The sequence below is a fragment of the Pan paniscus genome, chromosome 1 (genome assembly GCF_029289425.2).
Source record: "Pan paniscus chromosome 1, NHGRI_mPanPan1-v2.0_pri, whole genome shotgun sequence".
NCBI lineage: Eukaryota > Metazoa > Chordata > Mammalia > Primates > Hominidae > Pan > Pan paniscus.
Window position 1 is genome coordinate 203,070,827 of NC_073249.2, and position 23,211 is coordinate 203,094,037.

General features: G+C 45.1%; 1 protein-coding gene across 1 annotated transcript; it reads left to right on the plus strand.

Moving 5' to 3' along the window:
• Positions 1 to 1,357: 1,357 nt before the first annotated feature.
• Positions 1,358 to 22,833, plus strand: FUCA1 (alpha-L-fucosidase 1). The gene is made up of 8 exons (XM_003810762.5): positions 1,358 to 1,824; positions 4,097 to 4,231; positions 6,458 to 6,595; positions 9,855 to 9,960; positions 15,201 to 15,401; positions 19,009 to 19,199; positions 21,680 to 21,779; positions 21,998 to 22,833. Exons 1-8 carry the CDS (start codon positions 1,436 to 1,438, stop codon positions 22,136 to 22,138), a joined length of 1,401 nt encoding a protein of 466 aa, XP_003810810.4. The 5' UTR covers positions 1,358 to 1,435; the 3' UTR covers positions 22,139 to 22,833.
• The last annotated feature ends 378 nt before the right edge of the window (positions 22,834 to 23,211 follow it).

Genomic DNA, 23,211 nt, shown 5'->3' on the forward strand with positions numbered 1-23,211 from the left:
TTTGAGACCGAGTCTCACTCTGTCGCCCAGGCTGGAATGCAGTGGTGCGATCTCGGCTCACTGTAACCTCCACCTCCCGAGTTCAAGCAATTCTCCTGCCTCAGCCTCCTGAGTAGCTGGGATTATAGGCGCACCCCATGCCCGGCTAATTTTTGTATTTTTAGTAGAGATGGGGTTTCACCATGTTGGCCAGGCTGGTCTCAAACTCCCGACCTCAGGTGATCTGCCCACCTCGGCCTCCCAAAGTGCTGGGATTACAGGCGTGAGCCACCTTGTCTGTTCAGAGACTTCTGACTTCCGTATTTCCCTCGCTAATGGCCTCACCTCCCGTTTGAGTATGTGCAGCATGTACAAATTGCAGAGGAACTGGGGAACTTCCCTGCCAGGCAATCCTGGGTCCTCTTGGCTCTCCACTTTCTCCTTCCTTCCTTCCTTCCTTCCTCCTTCCTTCCTTCCTTCCTTCCTTCCTTCCTTCCTTCCTTCCTTCCTTCCTTCCTTTCTTCTTTGGTCTGGCTCTGTCGCCCAGGGGCTGGAATGCAGTGGCGCTATCTCGGTACAAACTAAGCTATTTGAAATGCCTCGGAATTCCCAAAGAAAGCTCAGTAAATACCAGACAGATGAAACGGTCCTGCCCGCTCCCCCTCTTTCAGTACCCAGTTTTCTCTTTCCTCTCCTTTCATAACGTTTCCTCCCATCATCCCTCTACCTCCTTATTTCTGTCAGGGCTGTTAGATACCCTTCCAGTCTGTTATCTCCTCCTCCAGCCTTGTGCTACAGGACAACTCAAAAGCCCCCTATGGCTCCCAAGTGATCACTAAATAAAACTCGTGATCTGACTTCAGCCTACCTCTGCAGGATTGCTGCGGCAAAATGGACTACTCCCAGAGGCGTGATCACGGTTCGGTTCACTGCAGCCCAAACTTCCCGGGCTCAAGTGATCCCGAACCTCCCCCCTCAGCCTCCCGAGTAGCTGGGACTCCAGACGTGCACCACTACGCCAGGCTCATTTTGTTTATTTTTTATAGAGACAGGCTAGTCTCCAACTTGTGGGCTCAGAGCGATCCTCCCGCCTCGACTTCCCAAAGTGTTAGGATTACAGGCGTGAGCCACTGCGTCCGGCTCAATGGACTCCTTCTTAAATGTGAGTTCTCCGCACACACTGGGCCTTGCTCACCTCCACGATTTAACCTCGCAGTTAAGTCCCTTTTCAAGGTTTTTATTCGTCCTTCAGCGAAGCGCTGTCAACGCCTCCCTGCGTCTTTCCCTTCTTGAGCACCAGAGGGCGCTCCTCCGACCCGAGGAGGAAGCGACTCGGGCCAACCTGTCCAGGTTGTCCCACCCCTCTTTCCTTCCGGGCCAATCGTTAGTCAGAGTGGGCGGAGCCGCCCGCCGGCACCTGCGCGTTAAGAGTGGGCCGCGTCGCCGAGTGGTAGCGATGCGGGCTCCGGGGATGAGGTCGCGGCCGGCGGGTCCCGCGCTGTTGCTGCTGCTGCTCTTCCTCGGAGCGGCCGAGTCGGTGCGTCGCGCCCAGCCTCGGCGCCGCTACACCCCAGACTGGCCGAGCCTGGATTCTCGGCCGCTGCCGGCCTGGTTCGACGAAGCCAAGTTCGGGGTGTTCATCCACTGGGGCGTGTTCTCGGTGCCCGCCTGGGGCAGCGAGTGGTTCTGGTGGCACTGGCAGGGCGAGGGGCGGCCGCAGTACCAGCGCTTCATGCGCGACAACTACCCGCCCGGCTTCAGCTACGCCGACTTCGGACCGCAGTTCACTGCGCGCTTCTTCCACCCGGAGGAGTGGGCCGACCTCTTCCAGGCCGCGGGCGCCAAGTGAGTGTGGTCCCGGGGAGCGGCGCCCCTTCCCGGCTCGGGCGGCAAACAGGAGGTGGGGCTGGGCGGCCAGCTGGGGCGCGCAGCTGCCGGTCGCCCCCATGACCCCGGGGCCCGCGTGTGGCCTCCTGCGGCCATAGGAGTGAGCCTGGCACACCTGAGGAGGAGGAAGAGGTGCGTTTGACTGGGGACTGATAAATGAAGGTTCAGGGAGATGGCAGGCTGGGAAGCCCTGGGTATCTGCACCTGTGCACCGAGAGGGCTGAGTTAGGCCATACCTGATGTCCCTTCCAGATTGACAGCACTATCAGGACTCCAGGGTTTCAAATCAGTGGTGTGGAGCCTGGTTCTAATTCAACTGTGAACCTGGACAAGTCACTTCAGCCTCCCTGCAGCCTCTTCTATGGTTATAGAAAGGGGTTGTATAAGGATACAACCCTTTGAGCCCTAATGTCTCTAAGAGGGAAAGAGAGGGGAGTTCTGGTGTGCAGTATATTTGGGCAACAGTACAGATAGTCATTCGTTTGCTCCTCTCAATCCCTTTTACGTAGGAAGTGTCCAAGAAGGGTCTGACTCTCTCTGAGAACTGTTGGAACTTGGGGGTGGCTGGTTCAGAGAACAGAGTAGAGAGCGCTGGGGTGGGGATAAGGGGAGACCACGACCCATGAAGTTGTCAAGGCAGGGGCTTGTCCTGAAGGAGTGAGCCTTGAGAGCCCTGTATTGACAGATGTTAAGTCAGGGAGTGGTTACTATCAGCTTCTAGAAAGATTCATTCGGCTGCTGGGAGAGAAGTGGGTTGGAGAAGAGTAAAAATGGAGGCGGGGAGGTTTCCCCAGCCCCTGGCTTAGAGCAGTCTTCCATCCTTACCTTGGTTCCTCAGCCATCTTCCGGGTTTTCGTTTCTCTTGAACTTTGAATTCACTTGTACTGAAGAGAAATTACAACTGGCATTTAGTGTTTGCCATTAAATGTATGGGAGTATAAGACTTGATTAAGCAGAGGAAGTGTTTGTCTCCTAGGGGCCTTAGGGATCCATAACTTACAAGTGAGAAAAATTAAAATCTGGGAGATAACCTCTTTCCATGCCTTTTATTTCATGGATGAGATGACTGGCCCAAAGAGAGGAAGGAATATAATGACCTAGACTCCAGGTCTCATGACGTCAAGGTTGTTTCCACTGCACCAGGGTCTGCAAACTGGCCAGAGGGATTGGTCCTCTGCCAGTTTTTTAAGGCCCATGAGGTGAGAATGGTTTTTACATTTTTAAAGGGTTGTAAAATGTTTTAAAGAAGAATACACTACAGAGAGGAATGTGCTCCCACAGAGCCTAAAATACTATCTGGCCCTTCAAATCCTGGAGTTCCCTACTCTGGCCAGTGATTGAACCATAAAGTGCATTACCTATTTTTCTGCCATAAAAGCAAATTAAATATTGAGTGATTTGGTTGTTATTTCAACACTTGCCTTTTCTCCCAGTTATTGGGTCTTTTGTCACCTCTATAATAAATGAGAGGCAATTTATGTAGGCTTGGTAAACCAAACAGCTTAGTTTTCTAGAAAGTTTTCTATTTTGTTGTTGTTGTTGTTTTGAAACAGTTTTGCTCTGTAGCCCAGGCTGGAGTACAGTTGCATGATCTCGGCTCACTGCAACCTCTGTCTCCCAGGCTCAAGTGATTCTTATGCCCCAGCTTCTCAAATACCTGGGACTACAGGTACACACCACCATGCTCGGCTAATTTTTGTATTTTTAGTTGAGATGGGTTTTCGCCTCATTGGCCAGGTTGGTCTTGAACCCCTGACCTCAGGTAATCCGCCCACCTTGGCCTCCCAAAGTGCTGGGTTTACAGGTGTGAGCCACCATGCCTGGCCAGCAAATGGCTTAGTTTTCTATTATCTGCCATTTCCAGTAGAGATCTTTCTCCTTCAGGGCAAAGAGTGAAAGAAAGTTAATCATTCCTACCAGAAGTGTTGAAGAATCAGAGAGCTAAGGTGCACTTCTTTTCCCTTACCCACTCCTTCCTTCCCTCTGGGCCTCCTCCTTTGCTGGGGACTGAGGGTTGGGACTTCCTCAAATCTGCTTCCATTCTTGGAGCAATGCCCAAGGGGAATTGTGACTGCAGCAGCTTCCTGGATATCACTAATATAGTCACTGGTACAAGTACATTTGTTGTGGTCAAGTTCTTTCAGCCATTTAAAAAGCCTCAGGCATGCTGGGCAAGTTCATGCAAGTTCACTGCCCACTTCCTTTGCTCATGTGGTTTTGCTGTCCACAGGTATGTAGTTTTGACGACAAAGCATCATGAAGGCTTCACAAACTGGCCGAGTCCTGTGTCTTGGAACTGGAACTCCAAAGACGTGGGGCCTCATCGGGATTTGGTTGGTGAATTGGGAACAGCTCTCCAGAAGAGGTGGGTGTCTAGGGATGGTTACTCTGTTATCTCTTTGGATCTGGCTGTCAAGAGTTCTGTACCTCCTCTACTCGCGTGTGTTTTCTAGGTTTGCATATAGCAAGTAGCCTGAAGGGCTTTTGGCCTTCTACTCCTGTGTGTTTTCTAGGTTTGCATTTAGCAAGTAGCCGGAAGGGCTTCTGGCCTTTGAATTGGCAGTGTCTGATGCTTCACAGTTTTCACGTGACCAAAGGGGACACTATTAGAGAAGTTCATGGCCATGTCTGGTTAGATGAAGGATACCCAACGTAGACTACGATGCTACTTGATGTCCTGTTTGAGGAGTAGGCTGAGTGTCTGTATAAATCATAAAGTTTGATTGGAACACAGCCATGCCTATTCATTTATGCACTGTCTGTGACTGCTTTCAAGCTACAATTTGAGAGCTGAGATAGAGACCAAATGGCCTGCAAAACCTAAAACACTGTCTGGATCTTTAAGAGTTCACTGGTCGGGTGCGTTGACTCACACCTGTAATCCCAGGACTTTGGGAGGCAGAGGCAAGCAGATCATAAGGTCAGGAGTTCAAGACCAACCTGACCAATATGGTGAAACCCTGTCTCTACTAAAAATACAAAAATTAGCCGGGCGTGGTGGCGTTTGCCTGTAGTCCCAGCAACTCGGGAGGCTGAGGTAGGAGAATCACTTGAACCCAGGAGGCGGAGGTTGCAGTGAGCCAAGATCGCACCACTGCCCTCCAGCGTGGGTGACACAGCGAGACTCTGTCTCAAAAAAAAAAAAAGAAAAAAGACAAAAAGTTTGCTGACTCCTGTCACCTGCTCAGTTTGTTTCTCAGCACTGTGCTTTGCTTATAGTCCTGCTGTAAACTCTGAGATGTTGATTAGATACGGACTTTAGGAGTCATGATTTTTACCATCTTTATTTAGTCCCTGGGTCATATGATGAAATACGTCAGTTGTTTTTTATCTGTGTAATTGCTTCTTGCATTATAAGGTTTTTGTAACACTCACCATTCTTAACCCAAAGCAAGCTTTATTCAATATGAAAATAGGTCATCAACCACATTTCATTTTGTGTATGTTAAGAACTATTAGTTTGGCCGGGCGTGGTGACTTACGCCTGTAATCCCAGCACTTTGGGAGGCCGAGGTGGGTGGATCATGAGGTCAGGAGATCAAGACCATCCTGGCTAACACAGTGAAACCCCGTCTCTAGTAAAAATAAAAAATAAAAAATAAAAAATAAATTAGCTGGGTGTGGTGGTGGGCACCTGTAGTCTCAGCTACTCGGGAGGCTGAGGTAGGAGAATGGCGTGAACCCGGGAGGTAGAGCTTGCAGTGAGCTGAGATTGCGCCACTGCACTCCAGCCTGGGCGACAGAGCGAGACTCCATCTCAAAAAAAAAAAAAAAAGAAAAAAAGAGAAAGAACTATTAGTAAATCTTAGATAAATAAAACGATAAACCTATATTCATTTCAACTGTGTGGAAAATGTTACTAATGATTATTTCTGAGTAAGAGTACTTTGCATATTTGATTTTCTATTTTCCAGTTTCTTTAAATATGAAATTTTATGATTGACAGGGAAGACATTTTTTAAAAATAAGGCTATATGGTTTTTTGTTTTGTTTTGTTTTGTTTTTGTTTTGAGACAGGGTCTCACTCTGTCGCCTTTGCTAGACTCCAGTGGCACAATCTTAGCTCACTGCAATCTCTTACCTCCTGGGCTCAAGCCATCCTCCCACTTTAGCCTCCCAAGTAGCTGGGACTACAGGCTCGCACCACCACACTCAGCTAATTTTTACAGTTTTTGTGGAGACAAGGTCTCACTATGTTGCCCAGGCTGGTCTCAAACTCATGGACTCAAGGGATCCTCCCACCTCAGCCTCCCAAAGTGCTGGGATTACAGGCATGAGCCACTGCGCCCAGCAGGACTATACTCTGTTGGGATAATTGGCTTAAAAGATAAAAGATGGTTTAAATAATATTTTGGTGTTAAGATATTTATGTATAAAAGGTAGTTATGTGTATAATCAAAAACACAGTAAACCTCATTTTGCTTAAGTGAATAGTGAATAATTTAAGGAAATGGTTTTGGATCCCATCCCTCTCTATATGCTCTTATGAGTGAGTGCCACTGAAATGAAAAAATGCTAGAACTGATTTTCCTTAAAATAAATTATTTGTTCTATGCTTAATGACAGTTGCTGTTCTGTTTTTCTGTTTAAGGAACATCCGCTATGGACTATACCACTCACTCTTAGAGTGGTTCCATCCACTCTATCTACTTGATAAGAAAAATGGCTTCAAAACACAGCATTTTGTCAGTGCAAAAACAATGCCAGAGCTGTACGACCTTGTTAACAGGTAAGACACTGAAATATTTTGGCCCTATGACTTTTATCAATGAAATCAGAGCTTCCTATAGGGTACCATTAAAGTGGAGGAGGGATAGGTATGAAAAACACCTAAAAGACATCAAAATAATAAAAAGTGGTGGTTGTATTAAGACAAAATATGTTCTTTCCTCCTGCCTTTCAGAACTTCTGTCATGTGGCCATATTGCCTTCTACATTGAAACAATCACACAAAACCCAGGATGGCAGAAAGTCAAAATTTTAGTTCTCTTCTTACATGCCGTTTTCCCTATGTCAGGACCCTGGAGAGGGGGTGGTTTGGCATCGGGCAGATTTGTGTTTGAATTCTGGCTCCTGTTACTTACACGCCTTAAACAGAACACTCTCCTGAGCTTGATTCTCACTCTGTAAAGTGAGGATAATAATGCCTTCTTTGTAGGGCTCAGAATAGTATGTGAAATGTATCTGTCACGGTGCCTGGTACAAAGTAAGGCTGTTGTTATTACCATTATTCTTTAAATGATCACTTTCACTTAGGGATTTGTCACTAGTTCTTCACAATGTTTTATCCCCATTTGCCTTTCTCGAGCCTGGGGACTCATAGAGGACGGTAGACCCTTAAAGCTTCAGAGGCAGCTGCCTGGACCCTCACTTTAGAGCAAAGGAAAATCACCTTTAGCCAGGCGCAGTGGCTTACGCCTGTAATCCCAGCATTTTGGGAGGCCGAGGCAGGCAGATCACTTGAAGTCAGGAGTTCGAGACCAGCCTGGCCAACACGGTGAAATCTCGTCTCTACTAAAAAATACAAAAATTGGCCAGGCATGCTGGTGCATACCTGTAGTCCCAGCTACTCCGGAGGCTGAGGCAGGAGAATCTCTTGAACTAGGGAGGCAGTTGCAGTGAGCCGAGATCCTGCTACTGTACTTCAGCCTGGGCTACAGAGGAAAACTTTGTCTCAAGAAAAGAAAAATTACCTTGTATTCAGATTCTATCCAGATGACTTCTCTTAAGAAAATAGTAACAATTGTAAGAGACCATCAGAGACATGGACAGATTTAGAATTACTGAATCTTAGATCCCCACTCTTTTATCGTACTTGGCTATGTTGCCTTGAACAAACTACTTATCTTTCAAGATCTTGGTTTCTCTATCTGTGAAATGGGATAATAATATATCCTAGAATCATGAGAACTAATGAGGTAATGAGTTTAAATTGCCTAGTACAATTTTTTATACACAGTAAATCACAGACCATCTGTTATATCTTGCCACTTAGTGATCTTCCTAGAGTTTACCTGCCTAATTATGGAGTACAGTGGACAAATGGGCAGATTTGTATTTGAGTTCCACCTCCTGTTACTTACAAGCCTTGTCACATGAAACAAATTGCCCTACTGAGCATCAAAGTTTTGCTGCTCAAATGAGAATAATAATGCTTACCATATAGGTATATACATATGTATTTATGTATATACACACAACATACATGCCTTATAGGGCTCAGAGTAATAATATGCTAAAGTACAAATGGGGCTCCAGTGGATTCCATAAATCCTCTACAGTACAGACTTTGGTAATTATCCACAAAAATGCATTTTATGAATAGTTCCAACTCTTAAAACATCTTCAAAGCAAATCTTAGTCTTATAGTCCTGAAGCACCATTTTGTTTCCTTTGCTTCCTTGAAACACCATTCTTTTTTTATTATTATTATACTTTAAGTTTTAGGGTACATGTGCACAATGTGCAGGTTAATTACATATGTATACATGTGCCATGCTGGTGTGCTGCACCCATTCTTTTTTTTTTTTTTTTTTTTTTTTTTTTTTTTTTTTTTTTTTTGAGACGGAGTCTCGCTCTGTCGCCCAGGCTGGAGTACAGCGGCACAATCTCGGCTCACTGCAAGCTCCGCCTCCCGGGTTCACGCCATTCTCCTGCCTCAGCCTCCCAAGTAGCTGGGACTACAGGCGCCCGCCACCATGCCCGGCTAATTTTTTGTATTTTTAGTAGAGACAGGGTTTCACGGTGTTAGCTAGGATGGTCTCGATCTCCCGACCTCGTGATCCGCCCGCCTCGGCCTCCCAAAGTGCTGGGATTACAGGCGTGAGCCACTGCGCCCGGCCAGCTGCACCCATTCTTAATTGGAATTAGTTGCTGAAAGGAAACCAAATTGTTTGTATGCTGATTACACCTCCATTTCCTAAAAGGCATAAAGAAAAAGATTAGGGCAGGCACAGTGGCTCATGCCTGAAATCCCAGCACTTTGCGAAGCCGAGGCAGGTGGATCACTTGCTGCCGAGAGTTCAAGACCAGCCTGGCCAAGATGGCAAAACACTGTCTGTACTGAAAATACGAAAATTAGTCAGGCATGGTGGTGCACACCTGTAATCCCAGCTACTTGGGTGGCTGAAGTGCAAGAATCACTTGAATCCAGCAGGTGAAGGTTGCAGTGAGCCGAGATCACAGCACTGCACTCCAGCCTGGGAGACAAAGCAAAACAGTCTCAAAAAAAAAAAGGAAGAGAGGAAAAGATCAGGAGGAAATATACCAAAATGCTGTGTGGGTTTTTTTTTTTTTTTTTTTTTTTTTGAGACGGAGTTTCACTCTGTCGCCCAGGCTGGAGTGCAGTGGCGCAATCTCGGCTCACTGCAAGCTCCGCCTCCCAGGTTCACGCCATTCTCCTGCCTCAGCCTCCCGAGTAGCTGGGAATACAGGCGCCCACCACCATGCCTGGCTAATTTTTTTGTATTTTTAGTAGAGACGGGGTTTCACCGTGTTACCCAGGATGGTCTCAATCTCCTGACCTCGTGATCCGCCCATCTCGGCCTCCCAAAGTGCTAGGATTACAGGTGTGAGCCACTGTGCCCAGCCTGCTGTGTTTGTTTTAAATGGTGGTTTTATTAGCAAACTGGTTTTATTAGCAAATGTTTTCAGTTTTCCACATCCTCTGCACTGTGATAATTTTTATGCCACATACTTTCAAAATGAAGGAAAATTAATTTTAAAATATTTGTTGCAAAAATCAGTCCACAAGTCAAATGCAGTGATGTGCACCTGTAGTCCCAACTACTCAGGAGGCTGAGGCAAGAGGATCGCTTGAACCCAGGAATTCGAGACTATAGTGCATTGTGATCATACATGTTGATAGCTGCTGGACTCAAGCCTAGGCAACATAGCGAAACCCCATCTCTAAAAAAAAAAATGGTCCATAAGATTTTACTGTGAACATGTTCAGATAATAAGCTCTGTCCTGATCACATGTCTTCCAGCTATAAACCTGATCTGATCTGGTCTGATGGGGAGTGGGAATGTCCTGATACTTACTGGAACTCCACAAATTTTCTTTCATGGCTCTACAATGACAGCCCTGTCAAGGTATGTGATTATATGACTTCTTATTTATCTCCTATGAAGAAAGAAAGTGCAAGGAGCCAAACTCTGGAGTAGACAACCACAGCAGCAGCAATAATAAACAGGAATATCAACATGGGGGCAGTAGGGACTGGGGCACTTAATGGATGTTAAAGGTTTCTCTTTTAATCTTCCCTGGCTCCCTTAGAGTATAAGTTTTCTTCTCCTTTAGTTTTTTTTTTTTTTTTTTTTAATTGAGACAGAGTCTCACTCTGTCACCCAGGCTGGAGTACAGTGGCACGATCTCCGCTCACTGCAACCTCTGTCTCCCGAGTTCAAGTGATTCTCCTGCCTCAGCCTTCCGAGCAGCTGAGATTACAGGGGCCCGCCACCTGGCCGGCTGATTTTTGTGTTTTTAGTAGAGACAGGGTTTCACCATGTTGGGCAGGCTGCTCTCGAACCCCTGACCTCTGGTGATCCGCTCACCTTGGCCTCCCAAAGTTCTGGGATTACAGGCGTGAGCCACCGCACCTGGCAATCTCCTTTAGTTCTTAACTTTGACAATATAGGTTTAAACAGTGGTAAATTTACATAATAGACTAAAAATAGTCATTACAATTCCCAGACCACTACAGAAAAAATAAACTCTATTAAGCAAACAAATGTTATAAATGAGAAAACCACCAAAAAGATATTAAAACATAAAATATAAAGAAAACATATAAAAGACATACAGGCCAAGCACAGCAGCTCATGCCTGTAATCCCAGCACTTTGGGAGGCCAAGGCAAGCAGATGACTTGAGTCCAGGAGTTCAAGACCAGCCTGGGCAACGTAGTGAGACCTCATCTCTACAAAAAATAAACAAAATTAGCTGGGTGTGGTGGCACGGACCTGTAGTCCCAGCTACTCGGGAGGTAGTCCCAGCTACTCAGGAGGCTGATGTAGGGGGAGGCTGACGTGGGAGGATCACTTGAGCCCAAGAGGTCAAAGCTGTAATGAACCTAGATCACGCCATTGTACTCCAGCCTGGGTGACAGTGAAACCCTGTCTCCAAAAAATAAAAATAAAGAAAACATATAAGATATACAAAACCTACAAAATTAAATGGTAGGAATAAAATGCAGATGCCTACAATCCCACCTACTCTATGTTGATTTTATAGTTTAACTCTCAAGGGACACACTTACTTCCCTTATATCCAAATCCTTGGGGGAATGTTGCCTACCCAGTACGCCTCCCTATAGTCAACACTATGAGGCAGTGCATAATGGCTGCCCATTTACAGTTTGTATTTTAGCGTACTTGCAAAGTAGCGGAAACCCTAATCTTCACTGTAGCAAATTTCACGATTGTACATGTTCTAGATTTGTTGTGGATTTAAAAGGAAAATCTTAAGTGTAAAAGCAGTTTGTACTGAGGTACCTTGGTAGTTCATAAATCTCTAAGGGTCTTGGCCAGGTGCAGTGGCTCACGCCTGTAATCCCAGCACTTTGGGAGGCCAAGGCAGGCAGATCACGAGGTCAGGAGATCGAGACCATCCTGGCTAGCACAGTGAAACCCCGTCTCTACTAAAAATACAAAAAGAAATTAGCCAGGCGTGGTAGTGGGTGCCTGTAGTCCCAGCTGCTCAGGAGGCTGAGGCAGGAGAATGGTGTGAACCTGGGAGGCAGAGCTTTCAGTGAGCCGAGATCGCGCCACTGCACTCCAGCCTGGGCGACAGAGTGAGACTCCTTCTCAAAAAAAAAAGTCTAAGGGTCTCATTGGGTCTCTATTACTAAGCTCAGAAAATGGGAAGAAAGAAAAAAACAGATTCTATATGATGCACAGAGACAGATTAAGAGTGGTTTTCTAAGGCCGGGCGTGGTGGCTCACGCCTGTAATCCCAGCACTTTGGGAGGCTGAGGCTGGTGGATCACGAGGTCAGGAGTTCAGGACCAGCCTGGCTAACACGGTGAAACCCCGTCTCTACTGAAAATACAAAAATTAGGCCGGGCCTAATTTTTACATGCCTGTAGTCCCAGCTACTTGGGAGGCTGAGGCAGGAGAATGGCGTGAACCCGGGAGGCGGAGCTTGCAGTGAGCCAAGATGGTGCCACTGCACTCCAGCCTGGGCAACAGAGCGAGACTCTGTCTCAAAAAAAAAGAAAATACAAAAATTAGTCGGGCGTGGTGGTGGGCACCTCTAATCCCAGCTACTCGGGAGGCTGAGGCAGAGAATTGCTTAAACCCGGGAGGCGGAGGTTGCAGTGAGCAGAGATCGTGCCACTGTACTCCAGCCTGGGCGACAGAGCGAGACTCTGTCTCAAAAAAAAAAAAAAGAGTGGTTTTCTGGAACTTGATGAATGTTTGTGACCTCCCAGATGTGCAGTTCATCCCTGGGTGATGAACTCTGATGTGATGTCATATCGTAATTGTCTGCATATCTGTCTCTGCTAGTCTCTGCTGGATCGTTGAGGGCAAGAACTCTGTTTTATTCACCTTGGAAACTCAGTGTCTGCCACAGTGTGAGCCTCATGGTAGTTGCTGAATAAATAGGAAAAGTAGGTGGGTGTTGAACCAAGAATTCAGATTGTTAATATCCCATTTGTCTCTGAAATGGCGTCTATGTATATATGTTCAGGGTGTATACCCCTCGAGCTAGGTCGCTTGCTACGTGAGGTTACAGTCTAGTGTTTGTGCTTAAGGAGTATCACAGAAGGAAAAATGACTAGCCAAAGATGCAGGATTGGGAAAGGGAAGAAAATATCAACCCCAGTGCCATTTAAAAAGCATGACTAGCTAGACAGCCTGAACTTTTTTGGCTTTTTTTTTTTTTTTTTTTTTGAGAGGGGGTCTCGCACTGTCGCCCAGGCTGGAGTACAATGGCACGATCTCGGCTCACTGCAACCTCCGCCTCCTGGGTTCACACAATTCTCCTGCCTCAGCCTCCTGAGTAGCTGGGAGTACAGGCGCACACCATCACACCTGGCTAATTTTTTATATTTTTAGTAGAGACGGGGTTTCACCATGTTGGCCAGACTGGTCTTGAAACTCTTGACCTTGTGATCCACCCGCCTCAGCCTCCCAAAGTGCTGGGATTACAGGCGTGAGCCACCGCTCCCGGCCGGCCTCTCTTAAACAATAATTCCTAAGCAACCAGGACCTTCTGTGTGGGTGTGTCTCAACCCATCTTCACAGTAGCTTCGCAGACATATGGGGACTGTAGATTCTCCTTCATTTCTACCAGGATTTATTGAGAGCCGGTGCTGTAGCATGCCGCATGCTAAGCCTTGGAAATGCTGAATGAATGGTTTCTGCTCTTAGGGAACTACAGTCTGAAGAGAAAGACAGACATACAAACAAAGTACATTGTAGGGTGACCAGTATGATAGTAGAAGTATGTCCTGAGGTCTCCACAATCCATAGACACTGGTTCGAATGCCAAAGTGGAGGGTACTGCATTAGCTTCTGTGGGATGAAGGAGTGCATGGTTGTGTCTGTCCTTGACAGGCTGAGTGTACAGGGAGCGTTCACATCACCTGAGGACTCTGAGAAAGAGGAGGTGTGGCAAGGAGACACCTTTATTCACTCTGAGCCAGAGTCTGGGCACACTGTCACTTTTATCCCTCCCTCTCAAACCCCTGTGAGGTGGGTGATATTTGCCTTTGGATTTTGTTTGTTTGGTTGGTTTTGTTTGTTTGTTTTTATAGATAAGTAACTAACTTAAAAGGTAAAGTTACCTGCCTAAGACCCCTTGACTACTAGGTGGTGGAGCCAGCTATGAACGTCAAAGCCCTTGGTAATCTTGTAACCAGGTATAAACTCTGATATGATGTCATATTGTAATTGTCCACATATCTGTCTCCTCTGCTAGTCTCTGCTGGATGGTTGAGGGCAAGACCTCTGTTTTATTCACCTTGGAGACCCAGTATCTGCCCACAGTGTGAGCCCCATGGTAGTTGTTGAGTAAATACTTATTGAATAAGCGGATGGGTAGGTGTTGAATGAAGAATTAGGATTGTTAATACCCCATTTTTCTCTGAAATGGCTTTTACATACCTGTTCTTGAATTGATCTTGAGTTGTCCTTTTCAATTCTGTGACCCATGATGCCCAGACATTGATAATCAAGTACCAGACGTTGGATTGAACTAGTTACAAATAATGACTATTCTTCTATTTCTCTTTGGCACTTAACTAGCTTCCATAGGAGAAACTTCATACCAATGTGAATGACTCTAAAACAGGCAAGAAATGGGAATTTTAAACTTTTAATAAATCTCCTTTTGCCGTGATGAATTGAACATGGTTTCAGTTTTGGTTTTGTTTTTGTTTTTGAGACAGAGTCTCGCTCTGCTGTCACCTAGGCTGGAGTGCAGTGGCACGATCTCGGCTCACTGCTACCTCCGCCTCCCAGGTTCAAGCGATTCTCCTGCCTCAGCCTCCCAAGTAGCTGGGACTACAGGCATGTGCCACCATGCCCAGCTAATTTTTTGTATTTTTGGTAGAGACGGAGCTTCACCATGTTAGCCAGGATGGTCTCTATCTCCTGACCTCATGATCTGCCTGCCTTGGCCTCCCAAATGGTTTCAGTTTTTATCTTGTATTGGCCACTCTGTTATAAAATATGCTGCATTTAACATTTACATTAAGATATTCCATGTATGATTTATCATTCTTCAGCTAAACCTTGAAGTAAGAAAAAGAATTTGCTTTTTTTTTTTTTTTTTTTTTTTTTGAGTGGGATTGCCTTAAGACTTTTTTTTACCTAAGTAAGGTTGGGATTATATAGTTGGAAAACAGCCTGCCATGGGTTCAGATACCTGATTTGTAGTTCCAGCTTTTGAAACTGCCTAGGGGCATGGCCCCAGGCAGGTCCTCTCCTGTTCATTTCTCCTCTTATAGAATAAGTGATTTACCAGATGATCTTTAAAGCAAGCTCTCCCAGCCCTGACGTGTATCTCTGCAGCAGGGTTTCTCTACCTCAGTACTGTTGACATTTAGGGCTGAATATTTCTTTGCTGTGGGGGCTGTCCTGTGCATTGTAGGACGTTTAGTAACATCCCTGGTCTCTACCCACTAGATGGCATACCACCCCCGTTGTGACAATCAAAAATGTCTCTAGACTTTACCAAATGTCCCCTCCAGAGCAAAATTGCCCCCAGTTGAGAGCCACTGCTCTAGACTAAGTTTCTTGCTTCCAAATAGAGCCTTACCAAAGTGCATTACATAAAGAAGTCAAGTGGTTTTACTCCTCGTGACCAAATATTCTTTCCCTTCTTAGGATGAGGTGGTAGTAAATGACCGATGGGGTCAGAACTGTTCCTGTCACCATGGAGGATACTATAACTGTGAAGATAAATTCAAGCCACAGAGCTTGCCAGATCACAAGTGGGAGATGTGCACCAGCATTGACAAGTTTTCCTGGGGCTATCGTCGTGACATGGCAATGTCTGATGTTACAGAAGAATCTGAAATCATTTCGGTAAGAGCACCTTTGAGTTTTTTGTTTTTTTAATGAAATGGGGTCTTGCTCTGTCATGCAGGCAATAGCGCAGTGGCACGATCATACCTCACTGTAACCTCAAACTCCTGGGGCTCAAGTGGTCCTCCCACCTCAGCCTCCTGAGTAGCTAGAACTACAGGTGTGCACCTCTACAACCAGCTAATGTTTAAATTTTTTGTAGAGACAGGGTCTTGCTATGTTGCCCAGGCTGGTCTCAAACTCCTGGCCTCAAGAGATCTAGCCTCAGCCTCCCAAAGCACTGGATTACAAGCATGAGCCATGGCAGCTGGCCTGAGTTCACTATTTTTTAACTATGGATCTCAAACCACTTTTTATTATTATTATTATTATTATTACCTTCTAACATACTATATGATTGATTTTAATTATTTTTTTCCTCTTTTTTTAAATTTTACTTTAAATTCTGGGATACAAGTGCAGAGTGTGCAGGTTTGTTTCATAGGTATACATGTGCCATGATGGTTTGTTGCAAACTATCAACCCGTTATCTAGGTTTTAAGCCCCACATGCATTAGGTATTTGTCCTAATGCTCTCCCTCCCCTAGCCCCCACATTCCAACAGGCCCTGGTGTGTGATGTTCCTCTCCCTGTGTCCATGTGTTCTCATTGTTCAACTCCCACTTATGAGTGAGAACATGTGGTGTTTGGTTTTCTGTTCCTGTGTTAGTTTGCTAAGAATGATGGTTTCCAGCTTCATCCATGTCCCTGCAAAGGACATGAACTCATTCTTTTTTATGGCTGCAAAACCAGCTTTTTTATGCAAGAGTGATGTCCAGCTTCATCCATGTCCCTGCAAAGGACACATTCTCTTTTATAGCTGCAAAACCAGCTTTTTTATGTAAGAGTGATGGAAGTACTCTAGATAGAAGTGCAGGTCAATAGAACCCTTTTAAGGACATTGAATAGACTAACAGAAACCTGTCCTAAGGAAATAATTAGAGTTACACAAGAAAGTTGTGCAGAGGTCCTTCCCAGGATTATTTGTATGTATGTATGTATGTATGTATGTATGTATGTATGTACGTATGTATGTGTGTGTATATTTATTTATTTATGAACGAACTTCACTCTGTCACCCAGGCTAGAGTGCAGTGGTGCGATCTCGGCCTGCTGCAACCTCCGTCTCCCAGGTTCAAGCAATTCTCCTGCCTCAGCCTCCCGAATAGCTGGGAATACAGGCACGTGCCACCATGCCCAGCTTATTTTTGTGTTTTTAGTAGAGACAGGGTTTCTTCATGTTGGCCAGGCTTGTCTCGAACTCCTGGTAACCATAAAAATGTTGACAAATTTAATATGGGTTAATGTTTAGAGCACTGAATGAAAAAACAGTTACATATTGGCTGGGCACAGTGGCTCATACCTGTAATGCCAACACTTTAGGAGGCCAAGGTGGGAGGATCCTTTGAGGCCAGGAGTTCAAGACCAGCCTGGCCAAAATAGAAAGACCCCATCTCTATTATTATTATTATTTTTAATAAAGTTACATATTGGCTGGGCATGGTGGTGGCTCACACTTGTAACTCCAACACTTTGGGAGACCAAGACAAGAGGATTGCTTGAGGGCAGGAGTTTAAGACCAGCCTAACCAACATAGTGAGACCCCATCTCTATTTTAAAAAATAAAAATAAGTGGCCAGGCACGGTGGCTGACACCTGTAATCCCAGCATTTTGGGAGGCCAAGGAGGGTGGATCACAAAGTCAGGAATTCGAGACCAGCCTGGCCAATGTGGTGAAACCCCGTCTCTACTAAAAAATACAAAAAAAATTAGCCGAGCGTGGTGGCACACGCCTATAATCCCAGCTACTCAGGAGGCTGAGGCAGGAGAATTGCTTGAACCCAGGAGGCAGAGGTTGCAGTGAGCTGAGATTGCGCCACTGCACTCCAGCCTGGGTGACAGAGCTAGACTCCGTCTGAAACAAAAATTTTTTTTAAATAATAATAAATAAATAAAATAAGTTACATATTATTACAACTATATAAAATTAACTACATAGGAAAAAGACTAGAAGAAGACATCAAAAGTTAATGGTGTGGTGTCACTTGGAGTACTGTAATGAATTCTTATAATGAATTCTTTAATTCTTTTTTTTTTTTTTTGAGATGGATTTTCGCTCTTGTTGCCCAGGCTGGAGTGCAATGGCACGATCTCAGCTTGCTGCAACCTCCACCTCCCGGGTTCAAGTGATTCTCTTGCCTCAGCCTCCCGCATAGCTGGGACTACAGGTGCCTACCACTGCGCCCAGCTAATTTTTGTATTTTTAGTAGAGACGGGGCCTTCACCACGTTGGCCAGGCTGGTCTCAAACTCCTGACCTCAGGTAATACACCTGTCCTGGCTTCCCAAAGTGCTGGGATTACAGGTGTGATCCACCATGCCTGGCTGAATTCTTCAAATTCTGTAATGAATTTAAAATTTTCTCTATATAACCTTAGTTTTTCTGAGCTGCCTGGATATGTATAATACCTGTTCAAGGTCACAGTAAAAACACACACACCCAAATCCCACTCCAGAAGCCTTAAAGAATGTATCTCTTGGCTGAGCATGGTGGCTCACACCTGTAATACCAGCACTTTGGGAGGCTGAGATAGGTGGATCACAAAGTCAGGAGTTCAAGACCAGCCTGGCCAACATAGTGAAACCCCATCTCTACTAAAAATACAAAAATTAACTGGGCATGGTGGTGCGCACCTGTAGTCCCAGCTACTCAGGAGCCTGAGGCAGGAGAATCACTTGAACCCGGGAGGCGGAGGTTGCAGTGAGCCGAGATTGTGCCACTGCACTCCAGCCTGGGAGACAGAGCAAGACTCCGTCTCAAAAAAAAAAAAAAGAACGTATCTCTTTATAGCAGTTTTCCCAAAGGGGCAGCATGTTCATTTATATAGCCCAATGCGTAAGGAATGTCCTGAAATTCTCAGCTTCCCTGCCCACACCTCATGTTTCTGGGGCATGACCCTTCCCACTGCACTCAGCACCATGAGAAGTACAGTGTCACAGGAAGTGCTCCATGGCCACTCCCTGAAATTCAAGTTAATATAATATAGCATGATTTTTCATTTACTCACATGAGCCTAACCTGCTTTTATAGTGACAAAAATATATATAGAGAGAGAATTTTTAGCTCAGGTGCGGTGACTCATGCTTGTGATCCCAGCACTTCGGGAGGCCAAGGCAGGCAGATCACCTGAGGTCAGGAGTTTTGAGACTGGCCTGGCCAACGTGGTGAAACCCTGTCTCTACTAAAAATAGAATGATATTAGCTGGATGTGGTGGCGCATGCCTGTAATTCCAGCTACTCAGGAGACTGAGGCAGGAGAATCGCTTGAACAGGGAGGTGGAGGTTGCAGTGAGCCGAGATGCAGTTGAGCCAAGATCACGCCATTGCACTCTAGCCTGGGCGACAAGAGTGAAACTCCGGCTCAAAAAAAAAAAAAAAAAATTTAAAACAGCAGAGTATATTTAAAAAACAGAGTGTGCCCTAGATTCTTTTTCTTCTCTGTCTATTTTAAGCATGATGCCAGGCTTGGCATTCATAGCTAGACTTTCATTGTTTCTGTTCTCTCCAGGAACTGGTTCAGACAGTAAGTTTGGGAGGCAACTATCTTCTGAACATTGGACCAACTAAAGATGGACTGATTGTTCCCATCTTCCAAGAAAGGCTTCTTGCTGTTGGGAAATGGCTGAGCATCAATGGGGAGGCTATCTATGCCTCCAAACCATGGCGGGTGCAATGGGAAAAGAACACAACATCTGTATGGTGAGTCTTGTCTTCTGTTGTGTGTAAGAACAGAACAGTGCCCCATCCGGAACTGGTATCTCCTTGGGTCCACAATGTCACAAGCCAGGCTGGAAGTTGCCTTGAGAAAATCCAGAAGGTTATTTTCCTATAAAATTTGTACCCCATTTGAGTTATGTCTCAGGCTACTTGGTTATCTTTGACTAGTGAAGGGAGAGAGTGGGTTTGGTGAAAAGGGAAGGAGCAACAAAGCATCAGTCAATTTATTGAGATTATTACCCTGCCCCCTAAAAATAGTAATAATGAATGCTTGGATTGTACGGAGCCCCATCCAACATTCTTTCCATTCATACTTGGACTTCTGGATCTAGTTATTTGATCTTGGGCCCCATTTTTTCCACTGCAGAATGGAGTGATGATACTTTATAGTGTTGTGAGGATTAAATGAGATAAGTGCCAGGCACAAACTCAGTGTTCAATTAAAGGGAACTGCTTTTATTATACCAGAGAGCTTAGGTCTCTGGATCTAATCCCTCTATTAATCCCTCTGTTTTGGATGAGTTTCTGTTTAGTGGTTGTCTTAGTCTATTTTCTGTTGCTATAACTGAATCCCACAGGCTGGATTTTTATTTTATTTTATTATTATTTTTTAGACAGTCTCACTCTGTCGCCCAGGTTGGAGTACAGTGGCAGAATCTCAGCTCACTGCAACCTCTGCCTCCAAGGTTCAAGCAATTCTCCTGCCTCAGCCTCCCAAGCAGCTGGGATTATAGGCACCCGCCACCACGCCCAGCTAATTTTTGCATTTTTAGTAGAGATGGGGTTTCACCATGTTGGCCAGGCTGGTCTCAAACTCCTGGCCTCAAGTGATCCACCTGCCTCTGCCTCTCAAAGTGCTGGGATTACAGGCATGAGCCACTGCACCTGGCTTAGACTGGATAATTTTTAAAGAATAGAGGTTTATTTAGCTCACAGTTCTGGAGGCTGGGAAGTTCAAGAGCATAGCACCAGCATCTGGTGAGGGCCTTCCTGCTACATCATGACATGGTTGGGGATGAGAGTGGGCATGTCCACTCAGGTCTTTCTTCCTTTTATAAAGCCATCAGTCCCATCATGGGGCCCTACCCTGATTACCTTATATGATCCTAATTACTTCCCAAAGGCCTCACCTCTAAATACTATACCATCGACATATGAATTTGGGGATTAAGTTTCCATCATGAGATTTGGGAGATGCATTCAAACCATAGTAGTGATTTTCATCCTCTTCTCTAAACATAGTGAAATTTCAGAACAGGCTGGGTGCAGTCTCAGAAAAAAAAAAAAAAAAAAAGAAACTGAACAACAAATTTGTCTTCATTGCATGTCTTGTCCTTGTTATAGTCTCTGCTATTTTCACATGGATTTGGAATAGAAAAGAGATTTGAATAATAAGGTAAATGGCTCTATTTATTTGCAGTAACTGATGTAGGAGATAATTTTTAAAGACAACTTAACCCAATTGGTAGGGAAAATAGACAGTATCACCAGATAGAGTTTTATAGACTGCCTCCTTCCTGCATACCTTCATTGGTATTGAGTTATTGGTGCTCCCTAGTAACAGTGACAGACTCGAGGACTGGGATTTGGTAGATAATTGAAAGGGGAATGAGTGGCCTTGTGCAGTGCTTCATGCCTGTAATCCCAGCACTTTCGAAGGCCAAGGTGGGAGGATCACTTGAGCCCAGCACAACACAGCAAGTTGTGTTGGGCAACACAGCAAGACTCCATCACTTAAAAAAAAAAGAAATTAGGCCCAGCACGGTGACTCACGCCTGTAATCCGAACACTTTGGGAGGCCGAGGCGGGTGGATCACCTGAGGTCAGGAGTTCGAGACCAGTCTGGCCAACATGGCGAAACCCCGTCTTTACTAAAAATACAAAAATTAGCAGGGTATGGTGGCAGGCACCTGTAATCCCAGTTACTCAGGAGCCTGAGGCAGGAGAATTGCTTGAACCTGGGAAGTGGAGGTTGTAGTGAGCCAAGATCACGCCACTGCACTCCACCCTGGACAACAAGAGCCTGGACAACAAGGCTTCATCTCAAAAAATAAATAAATAAGGAGCTGAGTGCAATGGCTCATACTTGTAATCCCAGCACTTTGGGAGGCCAATGCAGGTGGATCACTTGAGGCCAGGAGTTCAAGACCAGCCTGGTCAACATAGCAAAATGCCATCTCTACTAAAAATACAAAAGTTAGCCAGGCGTGGTGGTGCACACCTGTAATCCAGTGACTCAGGAGGCTGAACCACAAGAATTGCTTGAACCCAGGAGGCGGAGGTTACAGTGAACCAACATCACACCATTGCACTCCAGCCTGGGCAACAGAGGGAGACTCTGTCTCAAAAAAAAAAAAAAAGAAAAGAAAAGAAAATTAACATTAAAAAGGGGGAAATGTATAAAGTTGTATATCAGGATAACAAGTCAGGTATCTTTGACAGTGTTGTTTCTGTTTTCCCAGGTATACCTCAAAGGGATCGGCTGTTTATGCCATTTTTCTGCACTGGCCAGAAAATGGAGTCTTAAACCTTGAATCCCCCATAACTACCTCAACTACAAAGGTAAAGAGGCTTAGTCAGTCCTAAGATGTAACTTTCTGTAAAGGAATTGGCAGATCCTTCCTTTCTTCCTTCCCTGCCAGGTTTCTCCCATATTCACACCTCTTTTAGACTGGCTTTCCTGCCCTGGCCCAGCGTGGCTGTTTCCCACCATAGTCAGCCTGTATTCTATACTCATTAGTGCATTACCAGTTTGTTTCATTCCCTTTTGTTTTCTGCAGATAACAATGCTGGGAATTCAAGGAGATCTGAAGTGGTCCACAGATCCAGATAAAGGTCTCCTCATCTCTCTGCCCCAGTTGCCACCCTCTGCTGTCCCCGCAGAGTTTGCTTGGACTATAAAGCTGACAGGAGTGAAGTAATCATTTGAGTGCAAGAAGAAAAAGGCACTGCTCACTGTTTTCCTGCTTCAGTTTTCCTCTTATAGTACCATCACTATAATCAACGAATTTCTCTTCTCCACCCAGAGATGGCTTTTCCAACACATTTTAATTAAAGGAACTGAGTACATTACCCTGATGTCTAAATGGACCAAAGATCTGAGATCCATTGTGATTATATCTGTATCAGGTCAGCAGAAGAAGGAACTGAGCAGTTGAACTCTGAGTTCATCAATTGTAATATTTGGAAATTATCTACAATGGAATCTTCCCTCTGTTCTCTGATAACCTACTTGCTTACTCAATGCCTTTAAGCCAAGTCACCCTGTTGCCTATGGGAGGAGGTGGAAGGATTTGGCAAGCTCAACCACATGCTATTTAGTTAGCATCATTTGTCACCAACAGTCTTTCTGCAAAGGGCAGGAGAGCTTTGGGGGAAAGGAAAAGGCTTACCAGGCTGCTATGGTCAACTCTTCAGAAATTTTCAGAGCAATCTAAAAGCGCCAAAATTCGCTATGTTTACAGTGATACTATTAAGAAAATGAATGTGATTCTGCTCTGTCTTTTTAAATATGATCAAATAAAAAATTTGTACATCACAATCATTTCTACCAAAAAAACATGGTATAGCTTTCTTTTCCTAGTTTCAACTTATACTGCTTATAGCTTTAAGATCAGTTTCTGGTTTGTGTGTGTGTTTTTTTTTAAGGAGATGTGCAAAATCTCCTTAACGCTGAACAAAAAATGTAATTCCTGTGTTTTTTCTGCTTCTCACTTCTAATACCATTCTTCTGAATTGACTACCAGTTCAGCCTCTTTGTTAGAGATCTAATCAAGTTTTCTATTTTATTTTTCCTTAATAGATATATTTAGAAATCTTGTTTTGTTTTGAGGCAGAGTCTTGCTCTGTTGCCCAGGCTGGAGTACAGTGGTGTGATCTCGGCTCACTGCAACCTTCACCTCCCAGGTTCAAGTGATCCTTCCTCCTCAGCCTCCCAAGTAGCTGGGACTATAGGCACACCACGATGCCCAGCTAATTTTTTTTTTTTTTTTTT

Bases quoted from the DNA above. Each gene is read 5' to 3' on its own strand.
- FUCA1 (XM_003810762.5), top strand. From the start codon at position 1,436: ATGCGGGCTCCGGGGATGAGGTCGCGGCCGGCGGGTCCCGCGCTGTTG. The intron at 15,402-19,008 runs GTAAGAGCACCT...TGTTCTCTCCAG, and splicing joins AAGAATCTGAAATCATTTCG to GAACTGGTTCAGACAGTAAG. The intron at 19,200-21,679 runs GTGAGTCTTGTC...CTGTTTTCCCAG, and splicing joins AAGAACACAACATCTGTATG to GTATACCTCAAAGGGATCGG.